Consider the following 21392-nt stretch of genomic DNA (forward strand, 5'->3'; position numbering starts at 1 on the left):
TGAGTCTATGAGGACAAGCAGAGAATAACTAATCTAGGCTGAGATGGGGCTCTTTAGTGTTGGATGAGGCTCATTTATGCCCACTAGTCTTTATGTAGGTATGTTTTTACATTTCTTGACATGCACTCATTTAAGCGTACATTTAAATGATTTTCAGTAACTTTAGTGAGTGGTACAACCATCACTATTTTTAGAACATTTTATCTCTCCAGTAAGCATTCATGCTTGTTTACAGTTAATCCCTATTCTTACCTCCAGGCCCAGACAACTGCTTATCTACTTCTTATCTTTATAAATTTGCCTTTCGAGACATTTTATATAAATGGAAGAATACAATGTGTGGTCTCTTGTGTCTTGCTTCTTTCCATGAGTATAGTGTTTTGGAGGTTTATCCATGTCGTAGCAGTTATCATAATTTTGTTGCTTTTTATTTTCCAGCAGTATTCCATTGTGTGGAGATACCACATTTTGTTTATCAGTTCAACAGTTGATAGACAGTTGGGCTTTCATGACATTTAAATTGTACAAATTTGTCAATTGCTTTGGTTGTAGTAATTTGTGAAATGCCAGATTATTATTTTTTTTTTTTTGCTAAGGATATAGTTACATAATAGTTTATACATGAAACAGACTCCTTGGGTTAGAATTGAAATTTCCAATTACTCATTATATGTATTGAAAGTACAGAAGTAAGGCTATTCAGGCCATCATTAAAGAGAGCAAACAAAACAAAACAAAACAAAATTCTAACAAGGATGTGTAGTAAAGGGAACTCTTATACACTGTTGGTGGGAATGTGAATTAGTACCGCCATTATGGAAAACAGTATAGAGCTTTCTTTAAAAACTAAAAATAGAACAACCATACTGTTGAGCAATCCCTCTGATAGGTATTTATCCAAAGGAAAGGAAATCAGCATATCGAATAAATATCTGTACTCTCACGTTTACTGAAGCATTATTCCCAATACCCAAGATGTGGACTCAACGTAAGTTTCTGTCAGCAGATGAATGGATAACAAAAATGTGATATATACACAATGGAATGCTATTCAGCTGTAAGAAGGAATGAAATCCTGGCATTCACAGCAACATTGATGAGCTTAGAGGACATTGTGTTAAATGAAATAAGCCAGGCACAAAAAGACAAACATCACATGTTTTCACTCATTTGGGAGCTAAAAAGAAACCAAAAACCAGATTGAGCTCACAGAAGTAGAGAGTAGAATTACGGTTATTAGAGGACAGGAAAAATAGGCAGAGTGGGGAGGATAGAAAGAGGTCGTTTAGCCACAAAATTAAAGTTAGATAAGGATGAATAAGTTCTAATATTCTATAGCAGTATAGGATGAATATAGTTTACACTAATTTATTATATATGTTCAAAAAGCGAGAAGAGAGGATTTCAGATGTTTGCAGCACAAGGAAATGATAAATGTTCGGGGTGATAAATATTCTAATTACCCTGATTTAAATCACTACACATTGTATAACATATAGAAATATCCTTCTATAACCATAAATATGCATAATTATTATGTGTCAACTACAATGGAAAAAAGAAAATACAGGACATTTATACACTAAAATACTATAAAATACTGTAAAAATGAGTTAAACCCATAAGCACTAAAATGAAAAAATGAAGAGAGGCTGGTTAGTGGATATAAACGTGGTTAGATAGAAGGAATAAGTTCCACAGTTCAATCACTTGAACTTCTGAACTCAAGTGATCCTCTGGTCTCAGCCTCTTGGATAGCTAGGACTACATGCACACATCATGAAGGTTGGCTAGTTTTTTTTAAAAAAATTTTTGCTGAGTTGGGGCATCACTATGCTGCAGCCCGGGGTGGTGAAAGAGTAAGTTCTAATGGTTGATAACAGAGTAGGAAAGTAGAATAACAGTTGATGATTTGTGTGGTATAGGAATAGGTTCAGCAGTGAAGCCTCCAAAAGAAAAAAAGTAGAGATCTGGATGTTTTTGCTTTTTTTCAATAGTGAGTAATTTCTATTTGAGAAGTTTATAGTGACATATATTTTCTATATAAAATTTACTCCTAGAAATTTGCATATTATATATGTGTTTTAGAATATCAGGCTGCATACAGTGGCTCACACCTGTAATCCCAGCACCTTGGGAGGCCAAGGCAGGGGCAGGTGGATCACCTAAAGTCAGGAGTTGGAGACCAGCCTGGCCAACATGGCGAAACCCTGTCTCTACTGAAAATATAAAAATTACTAATGCCAGGAGTGATGGTGGTGGTGCATGCCTGTAATCCCAGCTACTCACAAGGCTGAGGTAGGAGAATCGCTTGAACCTGGAGGCGGAGGTTACAGTGAACTGAGGTAGCGCCACTGTACTCCAGCCTGGTTGACAAAGCGAGGCTCCATCTCAAAAAAAAAAAATTAATCATTTTATTGATATTAAAATAAATTCAAATATGCTAAAACTACCAAGCTCAGTTGGAAATATTTTTGTTCTGGCTGTGCTGTGGGTGGCGGGAAGGAGACAGTGCTGTAGCCATTCTTGGGGGCTCAGACCTCCAGACTTCATGGGCAAGAGCCATGACACTCCTGGGCTCTGCCATTGCTGGCATGTCTGAGTTTTTAGGTGCCGCTGCATTCCCCTCATCCAAATGTTGATGCCCAAGTCAGAAGCAGGTTGCAGCATTCCTTGCCCAGCCACAGGCCAAGCACAGAGCCGCAGTGGATGCCAAATCTGGGCCAGTAGCATGAGACGAGAGAGCAGCCTGTGGGGCCCACTGGGCAGAACAAGCCCAGCCCCAAGCCCAGAGCCCATTGAAGCCTGAGCAGAGGCACTGCCTGCCACAGAGATTTCTGGTTAGGGAAGTGGCACCCAAAGAATCCTGTGTAATCAGCAAACAGGGAGGAAATATATGTACACTAATCTACTCATTCATACATGTCTATATTTGTTTCTGTATATGTCTGCAAAATATCTGAAAAAATCTGAAAAAATTATATATATATAATTTTGTATACACATAAAATCATACACACACGTGTGTGTGTGTGTGTGTGTGTGTGTGTGTATATATATATATATATATATATATATATACACACACACACATTTTTCCCCCATTTTTAAAAGCCACAGGTTAATGTGGATGCCTCCAACTCCTATCCAATGTCTCAAGATTCATTCTGGTCCTCCCCCTTTCCTTATTTGTGAGTTCTTTTCTGACAGTGACATACCTTTTCAGATGGTGATACAAAGCCAGATATATTTATTCATTCAACTTTAGTATAAAGTAACAGAAGTGATGATACATACCCTTATGAGAAACAAAAATAAGTATGTTATTTGTGTACAGTTTTTTTTCCACTTGGCTTTAAGAATATCCAGTCAAATATTGTTTTTCAAAGTTACGTTAGTAATGCAGTTGGGTTCACTTGTTACAGTTTTGTTTTCATTTTGGAACCATCCTCCCAACCCAGGTTGATCATTTAAAAAACATACAAGGCAAAAATCATTTTTATGTTGTCTACTGTTGTGTTGGTTAAAGACTGGGATACGTTCTGAGAAATGTGTCATGTGGAAACATCATGGAGTATACTTACAAACCTAGATGGTACAGTGTACTACACACCTAGGCTGTGCAGTATAGCTCCTGAGGTACAAAGCTGTGCACGGTGGTCCTCTACTAAATACCGTAGGCAGTTGTAACACAGTAATCAGTGTTTTTGTATCTACATGTCTAAATATAGAAATGGTATGGTAAAAATATGGTCTAAAAGATGAAAAATGGTCCACCTGTCTAGGGCACTCTCCATTAATGGAGCTTTCAGGCCTGAAAGTTGCTCTGGGTGAATTTTTTACTTTGTAAACTTTTTAATTTTTTTTGACTTTTTGATTCTTGTAATAAACTGTTAGCTTAAAATACAAAAATATTTTCATGTCCTTATTCTGTAAGCTTTTTTCTAATTTTTAAAAACTTCTTATAGTTTATTGTTAAAAACTAAGACACACATACGTTAGCCTTGGCTAATCCTGACTACCCAGGGTCAGGATTATCAACATCACTCTCTTCCACTTCCATATCTTGTCCCGCTAGGAGGCCTTTAGGTGCGGTAACAGACATGAAACTGTTACCTCCTAGGATAACATCCTCTCCTGCATAACTCATAAAGGACCTGCCTGAGGCTGTTTTACAGTTAACTTAAAAAAAAATAAGCAGAAGGAGTACAGTCTAAAGATAAAAAGTATAGTATAGTAAATACATAAAGCCAGTAGCCAAGTTGTTTATTATCAAGTATTGTATACTGTACATAATTGCGTATGCTGTATTTTTACATGTTTGGCAGCCAGTAGGTTTGTTTACGCCAGCATCACCACAAACACAGGAGTAATGCAGTGTGCTGCAGTGTTACCATGGCTACCCATCATCATTAGGCGATAAGAATTTTTCAGCCCCATTATAGTCTTATGGGACCATCTTCGTATATGGAGTCTGTTGACTGATTAATGTCACTGTGTGCCACATGACTGTATTTCTGTGGGTTTTGACAAATGCACACTCATGGCTCCACCACTAGTCATGAGTCAGAACACTTCCATATATGCTGTGTTTTAGAAGAAATTATTAAAAGTTGTTTGATACTTACAAATCAAAAAAGTTTTTGTGTATTTTACTGATATTCTAGGTTAGTTAAAGGGAGAAATGTGTTTGAATAATCAGGCAGTTAGGATACTAAGAGAGAAGAGAAGAGAGATTTCAGTTCTTCTTTTCACTATGATTTGGTATTTATTGTTATTCCAGAACATGGATTTGTTTTTCTAGCTTTTAAATAAATGATATTTTTCATATAACAGATTGAGACTTTTTAAAGAGAAATAATTCACAAAATGTAATCAAATACAGCATATGCTTTTAAAATGCTACTTTTCTCAGTTCTAATTGCTCTCTGCTCTTCCTTGTTCACCCCATAAGCAAAAAGAAAATTTAGAAGTGACAAAATCTTGTCCTAGTGTTGTTTTAGTATTGATTAGTCTGGAAAGAGTTTTATGCCACATATTTTTATCACTTATGTAGGACAAATTATATTTATAAGTAGATCTAGGTTAAAAGACATGAGATATAATTAGTAGGAAAGAGAATTCTAGCATGTGGAATTGTGAAAAATGGCTCAATTTTGCCAGAAATAACAGTGCAAGGCTGAGGCATGGGAATCATTTGAACCCTCGAGGTGGAGGTTGTGGCTTGCTGAGATTGAGCCCTTGTATGCCAGCCTGGGTGACAGAGGGAGGCTGTTTCAGAAAACAAACAAACTGCAAATTAAAATACCATTTTCACCTGCTGACTTGGAGGTGTGAGTGCCTATGTCTATACCATAAAGAGATGCAGAAAATGAGTAAGAATGAATACCCCAATCTGGTAAGGGTATACTGAATCTCACACTCTAATATATTAATGAACTGCAGATAGCATTAGAATTTCACACTGATACAGTATTTGTAAGGAAAGTGTAGTCACAGTAATGAAAAACACCAATTTGTCAGACTGATGCAAAATTATGGGACTAATGGGCATTTTCTTTAAAATTTTTTTCCAGAATATTTGTGATGGGAAAATTACATATAGTTGGAATTCTACATTTTTCAAGACATGATTGTGTAAAAGTTACATTTTGCTTTGATTTTTAAATATTAAACATGACTGTGCACCCTGAAATCTGTAGCACAGTGGTTTTCAATATTTAGAAAAATGAAATAGTTATATTTGCCTAATTCTGAAGGAATATAGTAACTGTATGGTAACTAGAAGTGTACTACGAAAAGGATTTCAGTTAAGCCAATAATGAGTATTCATTCTTGTGTTTTGTTTTTTTTTTAAAGACACGTGTAACCTAACCTAGTCCCTTGTTACTTAAATAAGAAATATTCCTCTCTGAGAAATTTTCATTCGTGATCAGGATTGTAAATGAGTTTTGTATTACCTTGAAGGTAGTAAGCATGGGAAATAGGAGTACCAGAGTCAGGAGTCTTATTTCTTTCAGCATCCATGAAACTGTGGCTAGCTTATTTGATAAAAGTAAAGTGAAATCTTTGACACTTTATAGTTAATTATTATTTTCATAGATACATTTTTGGTATAAATGGGATTTTTAAATAAGAAGAACAGTAAGATTATTGTAGAAATTCAAAGAGTAATAAAAGAATGTGTGTGGTGTGTGTCTTTGTGAGAGTGTGTTGTCTATGTATTTAATAAGAAAAGTATGCCAGAACACTGAGGTAACTCATAAGTAAGTAACTTTCTTAGAGCAATTCCCTTCTGCTGTCTTTAGTGGATTACCCTGCTTGACTTCCATTCTTTTCATAGAGGGTCACAGTCTCTAAATATTTAAAATAATATTAGTATTTTATTTATATAGTTTTTATCTTATTATTTTAAAATGTTTTCAAGGCTCAAAAGAATTTACATAGTAAATTGGTTCATTGTGTATATTGGCAAATACTGAAGAGTTTAAATCTTACTAAATGTATAACAGTTTTCTGTAAGGCAAATTCTATTACGCTTAACAGGGAAAATAACCTCACTTTGCTTTTCAGAATCAAAAGTAAGAACACTTAGTAAAAGTTCTTCTGTGTCATTTTCAACTTTGGGTATATTGATGAGGCAGAGAAATAAGATTCCATTTTAAGTTTAATAAGATTATTATTTTACTTTGGAAATGTATTTTGTGTGTATATATAAAATACATACATAAAATATATGTAAAAATATATAATACATATAAAGTACATTTCCAAAGTTATATATATATAAAACGGACTGCAAATATATATATACATATATATACATGTGTGTATATATGTATATATGTATTTGCAAATTTAGTTATATACACACTATACATATATACACACGTGTATATATGTACATATGCACACATGTGTGTATATATGTATATATACACACATGTATATATATAACTAAATGCAACATGTGTGTGTGTGTGTATGTATGTGTGTGTGTGTGTGTGTATATATATGTATATGACTAAAGGCAAGATAACCTCACTTTGCTTCTCAGAATTTAAAAGTAAGAAAAATTAGTAAAAGTCCTTCTATGTCATTTTCAACTGTTTTGGGTATATTGATGAGGCAGAGAAATAAGTTTTTATTTTCAGTTTAATAAGCTTATTATTTTACTTTGGAAATGTATTATATGTATATATAATATACTTACATAAAATATATGTAAAAATATATTATACATATATATAAAATACATTTCCAAAGTTATATATATATAACTCAGACTGCAAATATATATATATGTATAACTAAATGCAAGTAATTGGTTTGTTTTGAGGTTAAGATCAATTTCAGTTTATATCCTTTGGTTGTGCCAAAATTGTGTCTTTCAAAAAAACAAACACAGCCGAGTCATTAGCTATAATTTTTCTTTTTCATACAGTTAGCATGCATGCATATCTGTTCTCTCTCTAACGATTACTATGCTCTTTTTCCAGATACTTTCCTTCCCTTCCTCCCTTCCATTTCTTTCCATTTATCTTTTTTCCTTGTTCAGGTGGGTGCAAAGCACTGCAGCAAGTCTTTTACCTTAACTCAGGGTAAGATGTCTACCTTCTCTTCTCTCTTGTTGTATATGTGCTCAGTCTCTCTGAGTCACTTTTACTTTTTCACTTGAGAGGGGAAAGAGTTTACTTTTCTCTCTGATTTCTAGAGTAGTAGAGCTTGGTTAAATGGCACAATTCAAGCCTCTGTCTGCTGACCACTGATACTTGCTTGGTTTTCAATGGCAGGGAATTTCTTTTCTTTATTTGTAGGAATACAGTGCTGTAGAGTTGTTAACTTCTCAGACTTGAGTTTAAGTAAAATGAATGATCTTAAAGATAAGAGCCTTGTTTTACCTTTTTGTAGAGACAGGGTCTTACTATGTTGCCCAAACTGATCTTGAATTCCTTGGGCTCAAGTGATTCTCCCACCTTGGCTTCCCAAAGTGCTAGGCGTTACAGGTGTGAGCCACCATGCCCAGCCATTAGAGCCTTCTATACAGAAACTACAATGCTGTCTCCTCCCAAACCTCTCTAGGAATAGAATATTACTAGTAGCCCAGCTTCACCTGTGCTGTCTCCCAGTCTCTATGCCTCCCAGACTAGCCACCATACTGACTTTTACCACAGTAATCAGTTTTCCTATTTTTGACTTTAATATAAGTAGAATCATATAACACTCTTGTGTGTATAGTTTCAGTGTTGTATTTGTGGGGGTGATTGTGAGCCTGTAGTTTTTATTGTTTTGTTTTCTTTTGCTGTGATGCTTGGCTAGAGTAAAGCAGTTATTATTTTGTTTTACTGGGCTTCCCCTTTCTTTGTCCTTTGGGGATAGCAAGAGCTAACTTGAGCCTTTTTTTTTCTTCTGTTTGCCGCCGTTGGTGTTCTTGAATTGCGGACTTCTCTAGCAACTGGTCTGGGATATATAAGGCCAAAAAAGTCTGAATATTAGGAAAATATGTCTTTTCTACCTTTCTCAGGGCAGAAATATGGTTTCACTTTTATCTTTTTTATAAACTTGGACATCATTAGGAAAAAGAAAAAAAAATTTATACATTTATGATCAATTAACAGTGAATATATTCACCAAAGCAAGGTCTTTTAACAGAAGTTAATTTGGGGTAAAATATAATCTCATGCAATTTTGTTTATATGAAATTCAAACAAGAGGACTTTAACTCTTAGTAAATGTAAATTTCTGTGTTTACTTGTAGAATCTTCTAGCTGAAAAAGTAGAGCAGCTGATGGAATGGAGTTCCAGACGCTCAATCTTCCGAATGAATGGTGATAAATTCCGAAAATTTATAAAGGCACCACCTCGGAACTATTCCATGATTGTTATGTTCACTGCTCTTCAGCCTCAGCGGCAGTGTTCTGTGTGCAGGTAATTTATGTCTTTAAGAAATACTGAAACAAATATCCATGGCTTACATATGTATTTTTTATGTTTAAGATATATATAAGATAATTAAACAGTTGTTTAATAGTCAAATATAACTGCATTTAAAAATAAGCTGAAAAATCAGTGTATTTTAGAAAATGATATGGATAGGCTAATATTCTTTTATTATGGGCAGATAAAATATTTATTGACCAGTTGCACATATAATCATAAAACTGTTTTTTCATCTTTATATTCTGCAGATTGCCTTGTAGGTCACTCAGTTACAGCTATGGTTAATGAAGTAGCCCCCTTAAATATATTCTGTTTTAAATTTTTAATAGAGAGTACTCACTTTTACCTAGGGTAACCCGTTTAATTTTTGATACTGCCAGTGAGTAGAAATTTCTTTTTATGCTATGGAAGTAAACAGTTTTAAATGAATGAAGTATTTGTCAGGAGGAACAAATTAAAGAAAGCTTTGGACGAGTATACATACTTGGCCAAAAGTATACAGCAAATACTTATTTAAATCAAAATTTTTATTTTGAGGTTAATTGTAGGTACACATCTTTTATCCAGTTTCCTCCAGTGGTAACCTGATGTAAAACTATAGTACAAATTCACAAGCAGGGTATTGGCATTGATATTGTGGACAGTTCTATTACTGTAGGAATACTTTTTGCCCTTTAAAGTGACACCCAGCCTCCATTGTACTTCTTACCTATAGAATTTGACTTCTGACCTCTGGCAATCACTAACCTGTTCTCCATTTCTATAGTTTTGTCACTTCAAGAATCTATGTAGATGGAATTGTATAGTACATGACCTTTTGGGTTTGGCTTTTAAAAGTTTGTCATAATTCTTTAAAAAAATCTGTACAAGTTATTATATTTATCAATGATTAATATGTTAAATTACAGAATAATATGCCATTGTCTGGATGTACTGCAGTTTATTTAACCATTCATCTGTTAAAGGACATCTGGGTTGTTTGTAGCTTTTGGCTGTTGCAAATAAATGTCTTACCTGCATTTTTCTGCAGGTTTTCCTGTGAACTTAACCATTTTTTTTTCTGGAAAGAATGCCACAGAGTGTGGTGGTTAGGTTGTATGGTAGTTTCTATTTAGTTATATAAGAAACAGCCAAAATGTTTTCTGGAATGGTTGTATCATTTTACATTCTAGCCATCAGTCTGTTTAGTTGCTGCTTATCCTTACCAATTTGCTGTTGTGACTATCTTATTTTAGCCATTCTGATTCATATGTAGTGATATCTCATTGTGATTTAATTTTGCATTTTCCTATGACTAATGGTGTTGATCATCTTTTCATGTGCTTGTTTGTCATCTATATATCCTCTTTCATGAAGTGTCTGTTGATAGTCTTCTGCCCCTTTATAATTGGATTCTTTTAAATGAGTTTTGAGGGTTCTTTATATATTTAGATACTAGTCCTTTTTCAGATACTTGGTTTTCAAATATTTTCTTCCAGTATGTGACTTGTGTTTTCATCCTCTTTACAGGTCTTTTGCTGATTTTAATTTTGATGAAGTTCAGTTATTAGCTTATCCATTTACAATTCTTTCTTTTTTTGTCAAATTAAAGTACTCTTTACCTAGCCCTAGATCCCATAGATTTATTTTTTTTTTCCTGAAAATTTTCTCGTTTCATATTTAACAGTTTCATCTGCTCTTTGATTGAAAGCATGAAATATGTCATCATTAAGTATGATACTAGCTGTAGGTTTTTTATAGATGGCATTTATCAAGTTGAGGAAGTTGGTCAACTTCCTAGTTTGCTGAGAGTTTTTATTATGAAATGAGGTGCTGCATTAAACATTTTTTGTTGGTGTCATTTTATATAGTTTTTCTTGCCTATGGATATAATCACTTACATTGATTGGTTTTCAGATGTTGAACTGGTCTTGTATACAGGAATGGATCCCATTTGATTATGGCATATTGTTTTATTATGTGTTGCTGGGTTCAGTTTGCTAATATTTTTTTATTGAAGTTTGTTTGATCTAAATTAATGCTAAACACTGTAGTTTTCATTGTTTATAGTGTCTTTGTTTAGTTTTGGTATCAGGATAATATTGTACTCATAAAATGAGTTGGGAAATGTTACCTATTTTTTTTTTTTTTTTTTTTTTTGTGAAATGTTACCTATTTTAAGTTTTGGAAAATATTGTATAAAATTTGTGTTAATTCTTCTTTAAATATTTGGTAGCATTTTCTGGTAAAATCATCTGGGTCTAGAGATAACTTTTCCAGAAACTTAAGGACAGCACAGTTTGTCTGTATCTTCTTGGCTGAACACATGCTCAAGAGCAAACATGTTTTATATTGTCACTCCATGTGCCAGGATTCGCCATGTTGTATATTCATTGTAGACTTGGTTTAGGCTTCTACATCACTCTGAGCTGTAGTGGAGACTGAAGTTATTAGTAACTTGGGTCAATGTAAAAAATCAGTTTTACTCAGATTAGATTGTAGAAAGAGATTAAGAGTGTTCTGCAATTTCTAAGAAGCATTTTGTCCTAACCTAATAATGACTGTGTAGGGACATGGTTAAAAGTAAGTAGAGAAAATGATGAGCAAAGTATTTTGAAAAACAGCACGTTAGGTGATTTTGAGTTCCACTACTATCAAATTTGAGGACCAGTACTTGAGTGGGTATTTACACTGTTGTCAGAATCAGGCTAGCACGTATGGATAGAGTATACATACCTTAATGATGGCAGTGGCAGGGCATCCGGAGAGGCATGGGTGGTAGTGGTGGGTGTGGCTGCAGGACAGCAGTAGCAGTGGGGAGATCCCTGTGCCTCACACCCCCTGTGCCCCACACCCCTTGTGCCCCATGTCCTTGAAACAGCTAACTGTGCCACCTGCACCCTCCTGAGGCTGAGTGGGACCCACTCCCAGGCTCAGAGCCTCCGCCACTCTGGACCCTGGCCCCAGTCACTGCTCTCACGTGCCACTGCTATGGGGAGTGGGGAGAACACAGACAGTCCTTGGAGCCCTGGGGGCTGCTGCAGTGGGGCCAGGCTGAGTCACCTGCTGGTAGGGGAGCAGTGCAGTTGGGTCCAGAGGAATGGGCAGAGAGGGGACCTCAAGACAGAACTGGTTTCGGTACAGTGCTGTGCTCCATGGAGTCAGTAGGTGCTGGGAGCAGATCGTAACCCTGCCCTGCTGAGCACATTTGTAGCCGCCCAGGTCATGTCTGTGGACCAGGGCATCCCTGTGCTCTTGGGGGCTAGGAACATGCAGTAGCCTTGCCCTCCTGGGCACAGCTGCAGCGGCTCACCTGTGGCTGGGGACCCAGGCCTCTGTCTCTACTTTCAGTGGCCCAGGAAGACCCCCTTACCCCCACAGGCTTGGAGGTGTTTGCTCCCACTGCCTGGCCTCTCCTTGTTCCCAGTGGCTGCTCCAGTCTTGGAGCAAGGATGGGGCTGAGAGTCGGCACTGTTGCAGCCTGGCTGGATGTGTGTATGCTCAGGGGAGAGCGGACATGCCTGTCCCCTGCTGCCTCAGGCCACTCTAGACTTCAGGTACAAGTGAACATGGGAGGGAGGCTGAGCGGGTCCCTGAGGATGCCTGGTGTTGGCCTTCAAGTGCACCTTGGCAAGAACAGCATGGGCACCATGAATGGCGGCAGGAGGCCAATAGGCTCTGGGGTGGACGGGTCCTGACCAAGCCCCACCTTCAAGCCCTAGAGGGCCTGAAACCTGAGGGCTGGACTGCCTGTCTTGCTGACCAGAGTGGGAATGTGTGGTACTTTCCGCTACACTTGCCCTTGGGCCAGTCAGTGCACACTGTATCCCCTCTGAGGCCCATGAAAGCCCCAGACTCAGCAAAACTCAAAGAGAGGATGGAGAGACTATGAGCCGAAGAGATGACCAGCTGTAGAGATAAACTGCCTGCTCTAGGGTCTCCTCTGTGCTGAGAGCTGAGTAGACAATATTAGGACCAGCTGCAGAGAGGTGCTGCTACTTTTTCTGCTGAGAGCTGAAGAGACTGCTGGACAATTTGCCTGGCAGAGAGGAGCTACCCTCTCTACTGAGAGCTGAAGACTTCTCAAGACACTTTGGCAATGGAGAGGAGCTGCAGGTCCCCTCTGAGCTGTTCTGTTTCTCAATAAAGCTCCTCCTTGTCTTGCTCACCTTCCACTTGTCTATGTACCACATTCTTCCTGGATGCAGGACAAGAACTTGGGAAATGCTGAATGACAAGACTAAAAGAGCTATAATACAAAGAAGGCTGGAACATGCCCTTTGCTTGCCATGTTGTGGACAAAGGGAAGAAAAAAGTTGCAGCCCTTCAGGGAGCCCATACCTGGGAGCTCCCTGAGCCAGGGCTGTGACTCCCTCTTTGAGGCCCTGTGGTTCCTGGTGTCTCCAAGCTTCCAGGTGCAACTGCATTTCCCTTTGCCAGCTGGGAAAGCTGCTTGCAGTGTGCCTGGTCCAGCTGCAGCTTCCCAGGAAGCCAGTGCCTGTGCTGGTTTCTGGAGCTGCACACCCTTTTACAACCAGCGTGCCTGGCTGTCCTCGATGTTGTCCAGACCCCATGCTTGCTCACACACTCCTTGTCACTCTGTGCCTGGCTCACCCTTGGCAGGCATGGGATCCAGGCTGGTAGTGGGAGCCGAGTGTAGCCTCCCAGTCCGAGTGGGCAGAATGAACCCAGTGGACCAGACTGAAACTCGGGCAAAGGCACTCTGGCCACAGAAGTTTGCATCTGGTGGCTAAGTGACACCCCAAGGATCCTATAACATGAAGGGATGCTATAAAGCCCTACTAAAAAAAAAACCTTAATTTTTGTTTTGTGTAACAGTTCAGCTTCCACTAAAAATAAAACGTTTCAGGCATCCTCTAAATACTGTAAATATTTTAGGAAAATCATTTTTTTGTTGCTAAAAATTGAATGTATTGATTTCCTAAAATCACTAGTATTGTGAAGAAATAATCATATTTTTATAAGTTTAACCTAGAAATGTTATTTAAATATTTATTTCACAGTTACATATAATAAGATGTACTGTAATGACATAAACCATAACATACTGTGAAATGGTGCATTCTTTGGATAGTATTTTACTTAACTCTTTATGGGGTTAAATCATTTGTTAACTACAGACGCTTAACTTTTTTAATGACATCTAGCCTATAACAACTTTATTTATTGATTATGTTTCTGATTATAGGCCATTCTAAAGAAACTTTTACATTTTAGAAGAGCTTTAGATTTATAAGAGGAAAAATATTGAAGTTATTAGAAAAAAATATAATGGATCAACACAGAGATAAGATTGTTAGAGAAGAAAGAACAGGTCAAGGTTAAGAAGTAAATGAAAAGTCTGGAGCAGATTGGTGGGTCCCTTACTCAGACATTCTGATATGATTGTTTTGGGGTGGGACCAAGGCGCTGACATTTAAAAAATAGGATCTTGGTAAATCTAGTGTGCAAACCAGTTTAGAGAAAGGGAAGGAAAGGAGCAGGTTCGTGACTTGTAGCTTTTATATTTTTTTCACTGAGGAGTAATGGAAATGGAAAGGCTTAACTAATTATATAACCATGTACCTACCTTCTTAGTGAAGAGTCTGTAGAATTAAATTATTTTCTTTCCTAGTACTCAGCAATTTAGTAGCAAGAACCATGCTCCTTTAAAATGGTCCTGTTTTCTTTGTGGTGTGAATGGATTAGAAGTGAAAGTACTTATGAGTAGAAAGTGCTAGTGAGAGAATGTGGGATATATGTAGCTATGGTTTCAGAGTTGGATGAGGGTCAGAGGAAGCTGGGGAAAGTTGACCAGCTGGTTGTGATACATTTAAGCTAGATTTTCACAAGGGTGAAGAACAGGTTTTCTGTAGAAGTAGGTTAGAGTTGAAAATTAGCAAGTTGTCATAAAGGGTTTATTTAATAAGTAACTTGCTGAAGTATGATGTAGGTGATTTTTGGTGGTATAAAGAGGCTTGAGGAACTATGAGACTGGTAATACCTAGGTTATAAATTTAGATGTTGAAATTAGGATGATATGGCAACTGAAGAGGAAAAAAATTGAGATTATGGAGGAGTGCCTTGGATTTTGAAGATGGGGATGAAAATTTATTATTATAGGATGATATGAATTTCAAAGGGGGATCTGTTAAGTAATCGTGGTAGAGATGTGGTCTTGAGATGTGTTGTTCCTGAGCCAGGAGACCTCTGCAAAGAGATCTTAAGCTGAGAACCAAGATGTAAAGAGGAGTTTCCAGAAATATTTTTCAAGAAAAGTTATTTAAATTGTATTTCTGAATAATAATTGAAGCCTCAGAGTAAGCTGTAGATGCACAAGAAAGCCACCTTGTCATTTCTGGCCATCTTGGTTTTATTTTCACCTGAATTACTACTTCACTCCCAGGTCCATCTGTGTCAGTGTACTTGTGGACCACTTCTATACACTGCCGTCATCTTTATCATTGTAGGGAAGCTTTGAAAAGTTCATAGTTAAAATTTAAAAATCACAGGAATTTCCTTTTTGAGACTTTCCTGCTTTTTTCTTTTCTTTAAGAAAAAGCAAAATTTTCTCCTTGAGTTAACTTGCACTTAGATTTTTCAGTTGATTTTCCTTGCTTAAGGACTGGTGAATGAGCTTTTGGCTTCCTTGTAAGCCCTTTCAGCAGATAATTCTGCTCTTCCTTCACACAGTCAGTTTATTCACAAATTTCGGAATTCAATTCTCACCTCCCTCAGTGCTAACATCACACTCCTTGGCCAAATAAAGTTGTTAATTAAGACTACTCGATATAATTCTCACCTCCCTTAAGTGTTAACTCCAAACTTTTTTAAAAATCAAATTATACAGTAGGGAATATTCTTCATAATTGCTAACTCTTTTAGATGTATTCTCCTACAAAATTACTCATCTCTTCTAGGGTTTATTATAAATTCTAAGAACAAAATACCCTCATTGAAGGATATTATTATGGATCAGTAGATCTAAGAAGAAAATTCAGTTTAAGAGAAATAGAAAACTATATGTAGAATCAAGTGAGTTGCGTGTATAACCAGAGTTTTGGTGATGTGTTGGAGATTAATATGTCGTTGGACTTCAATTAAATGAAAAATGGGTAAATTACAAATTATTTTGACAAGAGTGATGAATAACTTGTTACATTGACATATTAGATATTAACTAACATCCATTCTTTCCCAACAAAATAAAATTGTTTATTATGTGAAAACTATTGAGGATGCTATGTGAAGTCACTTGTATATATAGTATATATATATATGTGTGTGTGTGTGTATATATGTGTACATATATAAAATCATGTGATTCTCATTATTTTGAAAGTTAGATATGAAAAAAGTTCATTTTATAGATGTGAGTATTAAAGCTGAGAGGTTATAATTTATCCAAAGTAACACAGGTAGTACCTGTTCACGGTTGCTATTTGTGACTCCAGAGCTATTAAAATTTAATGCTTTTCTTAAGTGCACATATTCATTATGGTCTTTATTCTGTGAACTGTAATTGTGTCTTGCTTTTATGTCCCCAGCTAAGATTATTAGCGTCTTAGGACAGTGATCCATCTGCCAGCATATTCTAAACTCATATGATCATGAGAAGGTTTTATTCAGGGGTGCATCTCGCAATGGGGACTGGTGGCGAATTGAATATAGCAGGCTAAAATCATGTGGAAAAGAGCCTTATCACCCTTTTGTTTCTCATGGGATTAGAGTCTAAAATTAACAGATAAGGTGAAACTTGGGTATTGATAAAATTGCCCTTGTGCATCACATAAAGCAATGTAAGTATATTACTTTATTTGGGTTTGGTACTACAACCCTTATCATTTCCTGTATACCTTTGATAATTTTTCTTCATGGCCCTTAATTTTTAAGTTTCCTTCACTTGGTTGGCTACCTGAACAAGGTATTTTACCTCTTTGTCAAGACTGGGAAGTTGTCAGGCTATTTACATATGCTTTTTCTGGTTTGACTAACATGAGAAACATTTCTGGCTTGAGTGAATCCATGACCTGTTTGGTATAAATGATGCCCTCAAGTTACTGCTGAGCTATGTAGTTTAATTTTTTTTATTTTTTATGTTGAACAAGGCATATGATGTAACTTCACTGTGTTAACTTTCTTCCTAGGTATCTCTTCCTCAGACAGGATAATCCCAACATTTTTACTGTTTTCAACAAACTTTGATTATATGTGTGACATTGTAGCATTCCTTGAATTCTTTTCTATATTCTATATTTTTTCCATTTAAAGTCCAGCTGTAGTCTTCATCTTTTTAATTTCAAACTTAAAGATAATTGAAACTAATACAGTGGACACCTGTGCTACCCTTTACCAAGATTTACTAATTATTAACATTTTGCTACTTTGCATTTTGAGGTCAAAAATCAGTCAGATGTTAGCAAAAAAGTACCTATGAGTTACATACATCATGGAATATCATCCCTAAATACTTCAGGAATGCATCTCTTAAGTTTAAGGCCATTCGTTTTTTCTTTTTAAGACAGAGACTGGCTGTGTCGCCCAGCCTGGAGTGCAGTGGCGGGGCCATGACTCATTGCAACTTCTGCCTCCTAGGTTCAAGCGATTCTCCTGCCTCAGCCTCCCAAGTAGCTGGGACTACAGGTGCCCACCACCATGCCTGGCTAATTTTTTTTTTTTTTTTTTGGTATGTTTAGGAGAGATTGGGTTTCGCTATGTTGGCCAGGCTAGTCTCGAACTCTTGACCTCGTGATCCCCTCACCTTAGCCTCCCATAGGGCTGAGATTACAGGCGTGAGCCACCGTGCCCAGCCAAGGCTATTCTTATATAGTTAGAACACCATTATAACTTTTAAGTAAATTAATATTAGTTCAATTATATAATCTTATTATACAGTTCATATTTAAATTTTATATTTGTCTTCAAAATGTCTTTTAGTTCCCTCCCCTAGCCCTCTGCCATGTGAGATCCAGTCAAGGTTCCTCTGTTACGTTTGATTGTTACACCTCTTTCTTTTAATCTGTAACATTTCCACACTTTAAAAAAAAAGTTTGTTTTAATGACATTGACTTTTCTTTTTTTTCCCCCAGGAATCCAAGCTACTTGTCTTTTATAGTGTCCTGTGCTCTGGATTTGTCTGATTGTTTCGTCATGATGATATTCAGGGGAAGAGCACTGTAGCAGTTAGTTGGAATACTTCTTATTGTATATTATCTTGAGGCCCATAATATTAGCTTGTTCATGCACCAGTGCTGAGATTGATCACTTGATTAGTGTGATGGTTGTCAGATCTCTCCATTGTACAAAGATTTTTTTTTTCTCTTGTAGTAAGTATTTGGGGGAAATAAGTGGCTTGGGAGGAAGGATACAGGGCAATCGTGAATATCCTGCTTCTCAGTATTTTTTTTACCTAGCACTTGTAGCATTCATTGATAATCCATGCTTGAACTTGATATCACATAAGTGATTGTGAAATGGAGATTTTAAAATTATGTCAATTCTTCTACGTTAGTTAGTTGACTTTATTCTGTAAAGGCAAGCTTTTCCAACCTCATTTACCTTTGTTTTGAGTATTTCAACTCAAAGATTCTTTTTATGTCCTAATCCATTACTAAAAGATTACTTTTCGTTTCCTAATCCATTACTCAAAGACTCTTTTTGATTACTAATCCATTCTTCTTCTTCATGTTTAGATTGTCCTAAATTTGACAGTGGTCTCAATTCCTATGTCATGGCATATCTCCTTTAGTCTACTTTCTGGCACAAGATAGTCTAACCTTACTTTGTATGTTCTCTGTCATGGAACTGTAATCAGCACTTTTTTTCAAGGAGCCCTGGTTCCTCTTAGTAGGAAATGATATTTAGAAAGCAAAAGCTTAGCTAGGTGTACTCTTTACTGCTGAGGTAGTGTTATTACTTTGAGGCCTTTTTAGTAGACAGAGCTAAGAGATGTGGTTGTGTGAACATTGTGTGTGTGTGTGTGTGTGTGTGTGTGTGTGTGTGTGTGTGTGTATACATATTTTAAAATTATGACTTCAATTGGATACTTACTGTAGCAGAACATTACATGTTTTCTTCTTTCTTTCCCTCATTGCATGTTTTTATCTGCTTGGCCTGAGGCATTCGTACAGGTATAGCAGGATCTGTCTTGGTCCATAGAGAAGACGTCTAGTGTAGTTCTCTCATCCTTAACAACTAAGTGAGTTGAAGCTGATGTGAATGTCTCAGTGAGTTGAGGCTGAACTGGTATTATTGATCCCTTCAGTGAAAGTCAGTGGTAAATTTCTTACCACCTGTTATAGGTGGAATTATTTCTTTTCAAGAAGATATGCTGAATTCTTAACCCCCAAGTATCCCAGAATGTGGCCTCATTTGGAAATAGGGTAGTTGCAGATGTAATTAGTTAAGATGAGATGATACTCAGGGAGGGCAGGTCTTTAATCCAATATGAGTGATGCTATATTGGTGAAAGAGGGCAATTTTGTTACTAAATTTTATTTTAGTACATTGTTACAGACACACAGGGAGGATGCCTTCTGGTGGCAGAGATAGGGAAATGGAATAATTTAGCTGGAAGCCAGAGAATGTCAAGTATTGACAGTAACCATCAGATGCTAGGAAGAGGCAAGGAAATACTCTTTTCTTTGGCTGTAAGAGGGAACATGGCCCTATGGATACCTTGATTTCAGAACTTCTAGCCTCCAGAACTATAACGTTTTTTTGTTGTTGTTTAAGCCATCCAGTTTGTGATACTTTGTTATGGCCACCCTGAGAAACTAATACACCACATTTTACTGACTGGATGATTCTCACCATAGACAAAACACCCCACAGGGGATGCATAAACACAAGTTATTATCCCTCTGGGGTAGCTCCCCCAAGTAACTGAAGGCCAGCCTCATTTTACAGAGTTCTCTACAGTGATCTGAGGGCTGTATGCTTCGATAAACACTTAAAGGTATCTTATAATCCATACCTAGGTATAGTTCATCATACCTAGTGTGGTATTGGAGCAGAGAGAAGATAATATTAAATTTTTGCATGAGAAGTACAGCCCTGGGGAGTGTATATAGTGCCTTTAAGAAGTTTTGATTAAAATTGTCGAGGTCTCACAAATGGTACCTTCATCATTAAGAAACCCAGGTTGGTAGTGCCTTCAGTGTAGTCTCTTGGCTGGCTGGTAGACTTTGGGTCCCCCGACTGAGTTTGGATGTTTACATTGTGTCTACAATTCTAGACAGGCTGGCAGAGAATAGTCTAACCTGCCTTACTCGTCTATGCCAGTAACAGGCCATCCTTTGTTCCTTCTAAGAAAGACTGAGCTATGGTCATGGGAATGGGGCTGAGAGAAACATGAGAGGAAGGTTAATTGATATTTTGCGTGGAAGCTGGGGTCTTTAACATTTTCCATAAATTCCTTCTTGAGTTTAAGAAGAATGACCAAGTTTGTTCAGACCCCACTGGTGGAAGAAGGCAGATTCAGCAGGATGGTTTCAGAGAGCTGCAAAAAACACCAGTGTGTTTCCTTTTGTGAGAAAGTCTTCAAAGGTGGTTCTGAAAGGCAGAAGATTTTCATATCTCTCCCTCTACATCTAGGATCTGAATTTTCATCTACACATACTAGAATTTTTGCTTGCCTTCATAAAATAAGTGTCTCCATCTGAGTATCTGTAACTTCACTTTTTCTCCAGTTATTCCCTCCTCACACCCAGATTATTGGATGTTCATCTGTAGAGTTTTAGTATGAAAGAAATAAGGGCATTTTAATGAAATTTATAGAGACTGATTATATCCTTTACTTTGACCTTCGTAGGCTACTGCAGGAGGGCTTCGTGTGCAATATATTCAGCCGTGTGATCATTATTCTTATTAACTAAGACCATGTCAATAAAACAAGAGAACCCAGTGATCAAACCCATTTAAAATTAGGATTTCCTAAGCCTTTAAACAACAACAACAACAACAAAAACTAGGCTGCCACCAGGGGATATATGGGTTGAGTTTCCTCAAAAGTAGCTGTCAAGGGTGGAAAGGAAGCATTATGCCCAGGAATGGTGAGGACAGAATCTTGAATTTTCAGATAGATCTGAATAATGCCCACATCTCTTCTACTGATCATTTCTTAGGAAGCAGCCAAGAAGTGATGAACTCTTTCTTGGGATGGATACATTTAGTCACCAAACTGCCTAGTTAAGGTGCATGGACAAAAAGAGGAAAGGAAGTTGAGTCACACATATTTTTATGTTAATTTTTGTGGTGGCTCAAATGTGTGTCACAATGCCAGATGCCCACGGATGTTAGGGAACATGGAATAACTGCTTATGTTTTGGTGGCTTTTGAGGCAAAAGGCATAGTATTAGACTGTAAAATAGTCTAGAAAGTTGGAAATATGATACATTTTAATTTTAAAATTCACAGTGGAATGGCTAGAGTTGGCTATTACAATGTTCTCTAGATCTAACACGTTGTATTCT

General features: G+C 36.9%; 1 protein-coding gene across 5 annotated transcripts in view; it reads left to right on the top strand.

Annotated features, from left to right (window-relative positions):
* The window catches only part of TUSC3 (tumor suppressor candidate 3), a 218223-nt gene that overhangs the window by 65117 nt on the left and 131714 nt on the right, over nucleotides 1-21392 (top strand). For all 5 annotated transcript variants that reach the window (XR_004271998.1, XM_032288343.1, XM_032288345.1 and 2 more), the window contains exon 2: nucleotides 8759-8928. Coding sequence is in view for 4 of the 5 variants with exons in the window: in XM_032288343.1 (XP_032144234.1) it covers nucleotides 8759-8928 (170 nt within the window). In the remaining variant the exon portion in view is untranslated. The remainder of the gene's footprint in view (nucleotides 1-8758; nucleotides 8929-21392) is intronic.

The sequence above is a fragment of the Sapajus apella genome, unplaced genomic scaffold (assembly GCF_009761245.1).
Source record: "Sapajus apella isolate SASKATOON/1434 unplaced genomic scaffold, GSC_monkey_1.0 scaffold21, whole genome shotgun sequence".
Classification (NCBI taxonomy): domain Eukaryota; kingdom Metazoa; phylum Chordata; class Mammalia; order Primates; family Cebidae; genus Sapajus; species Sapajus apella.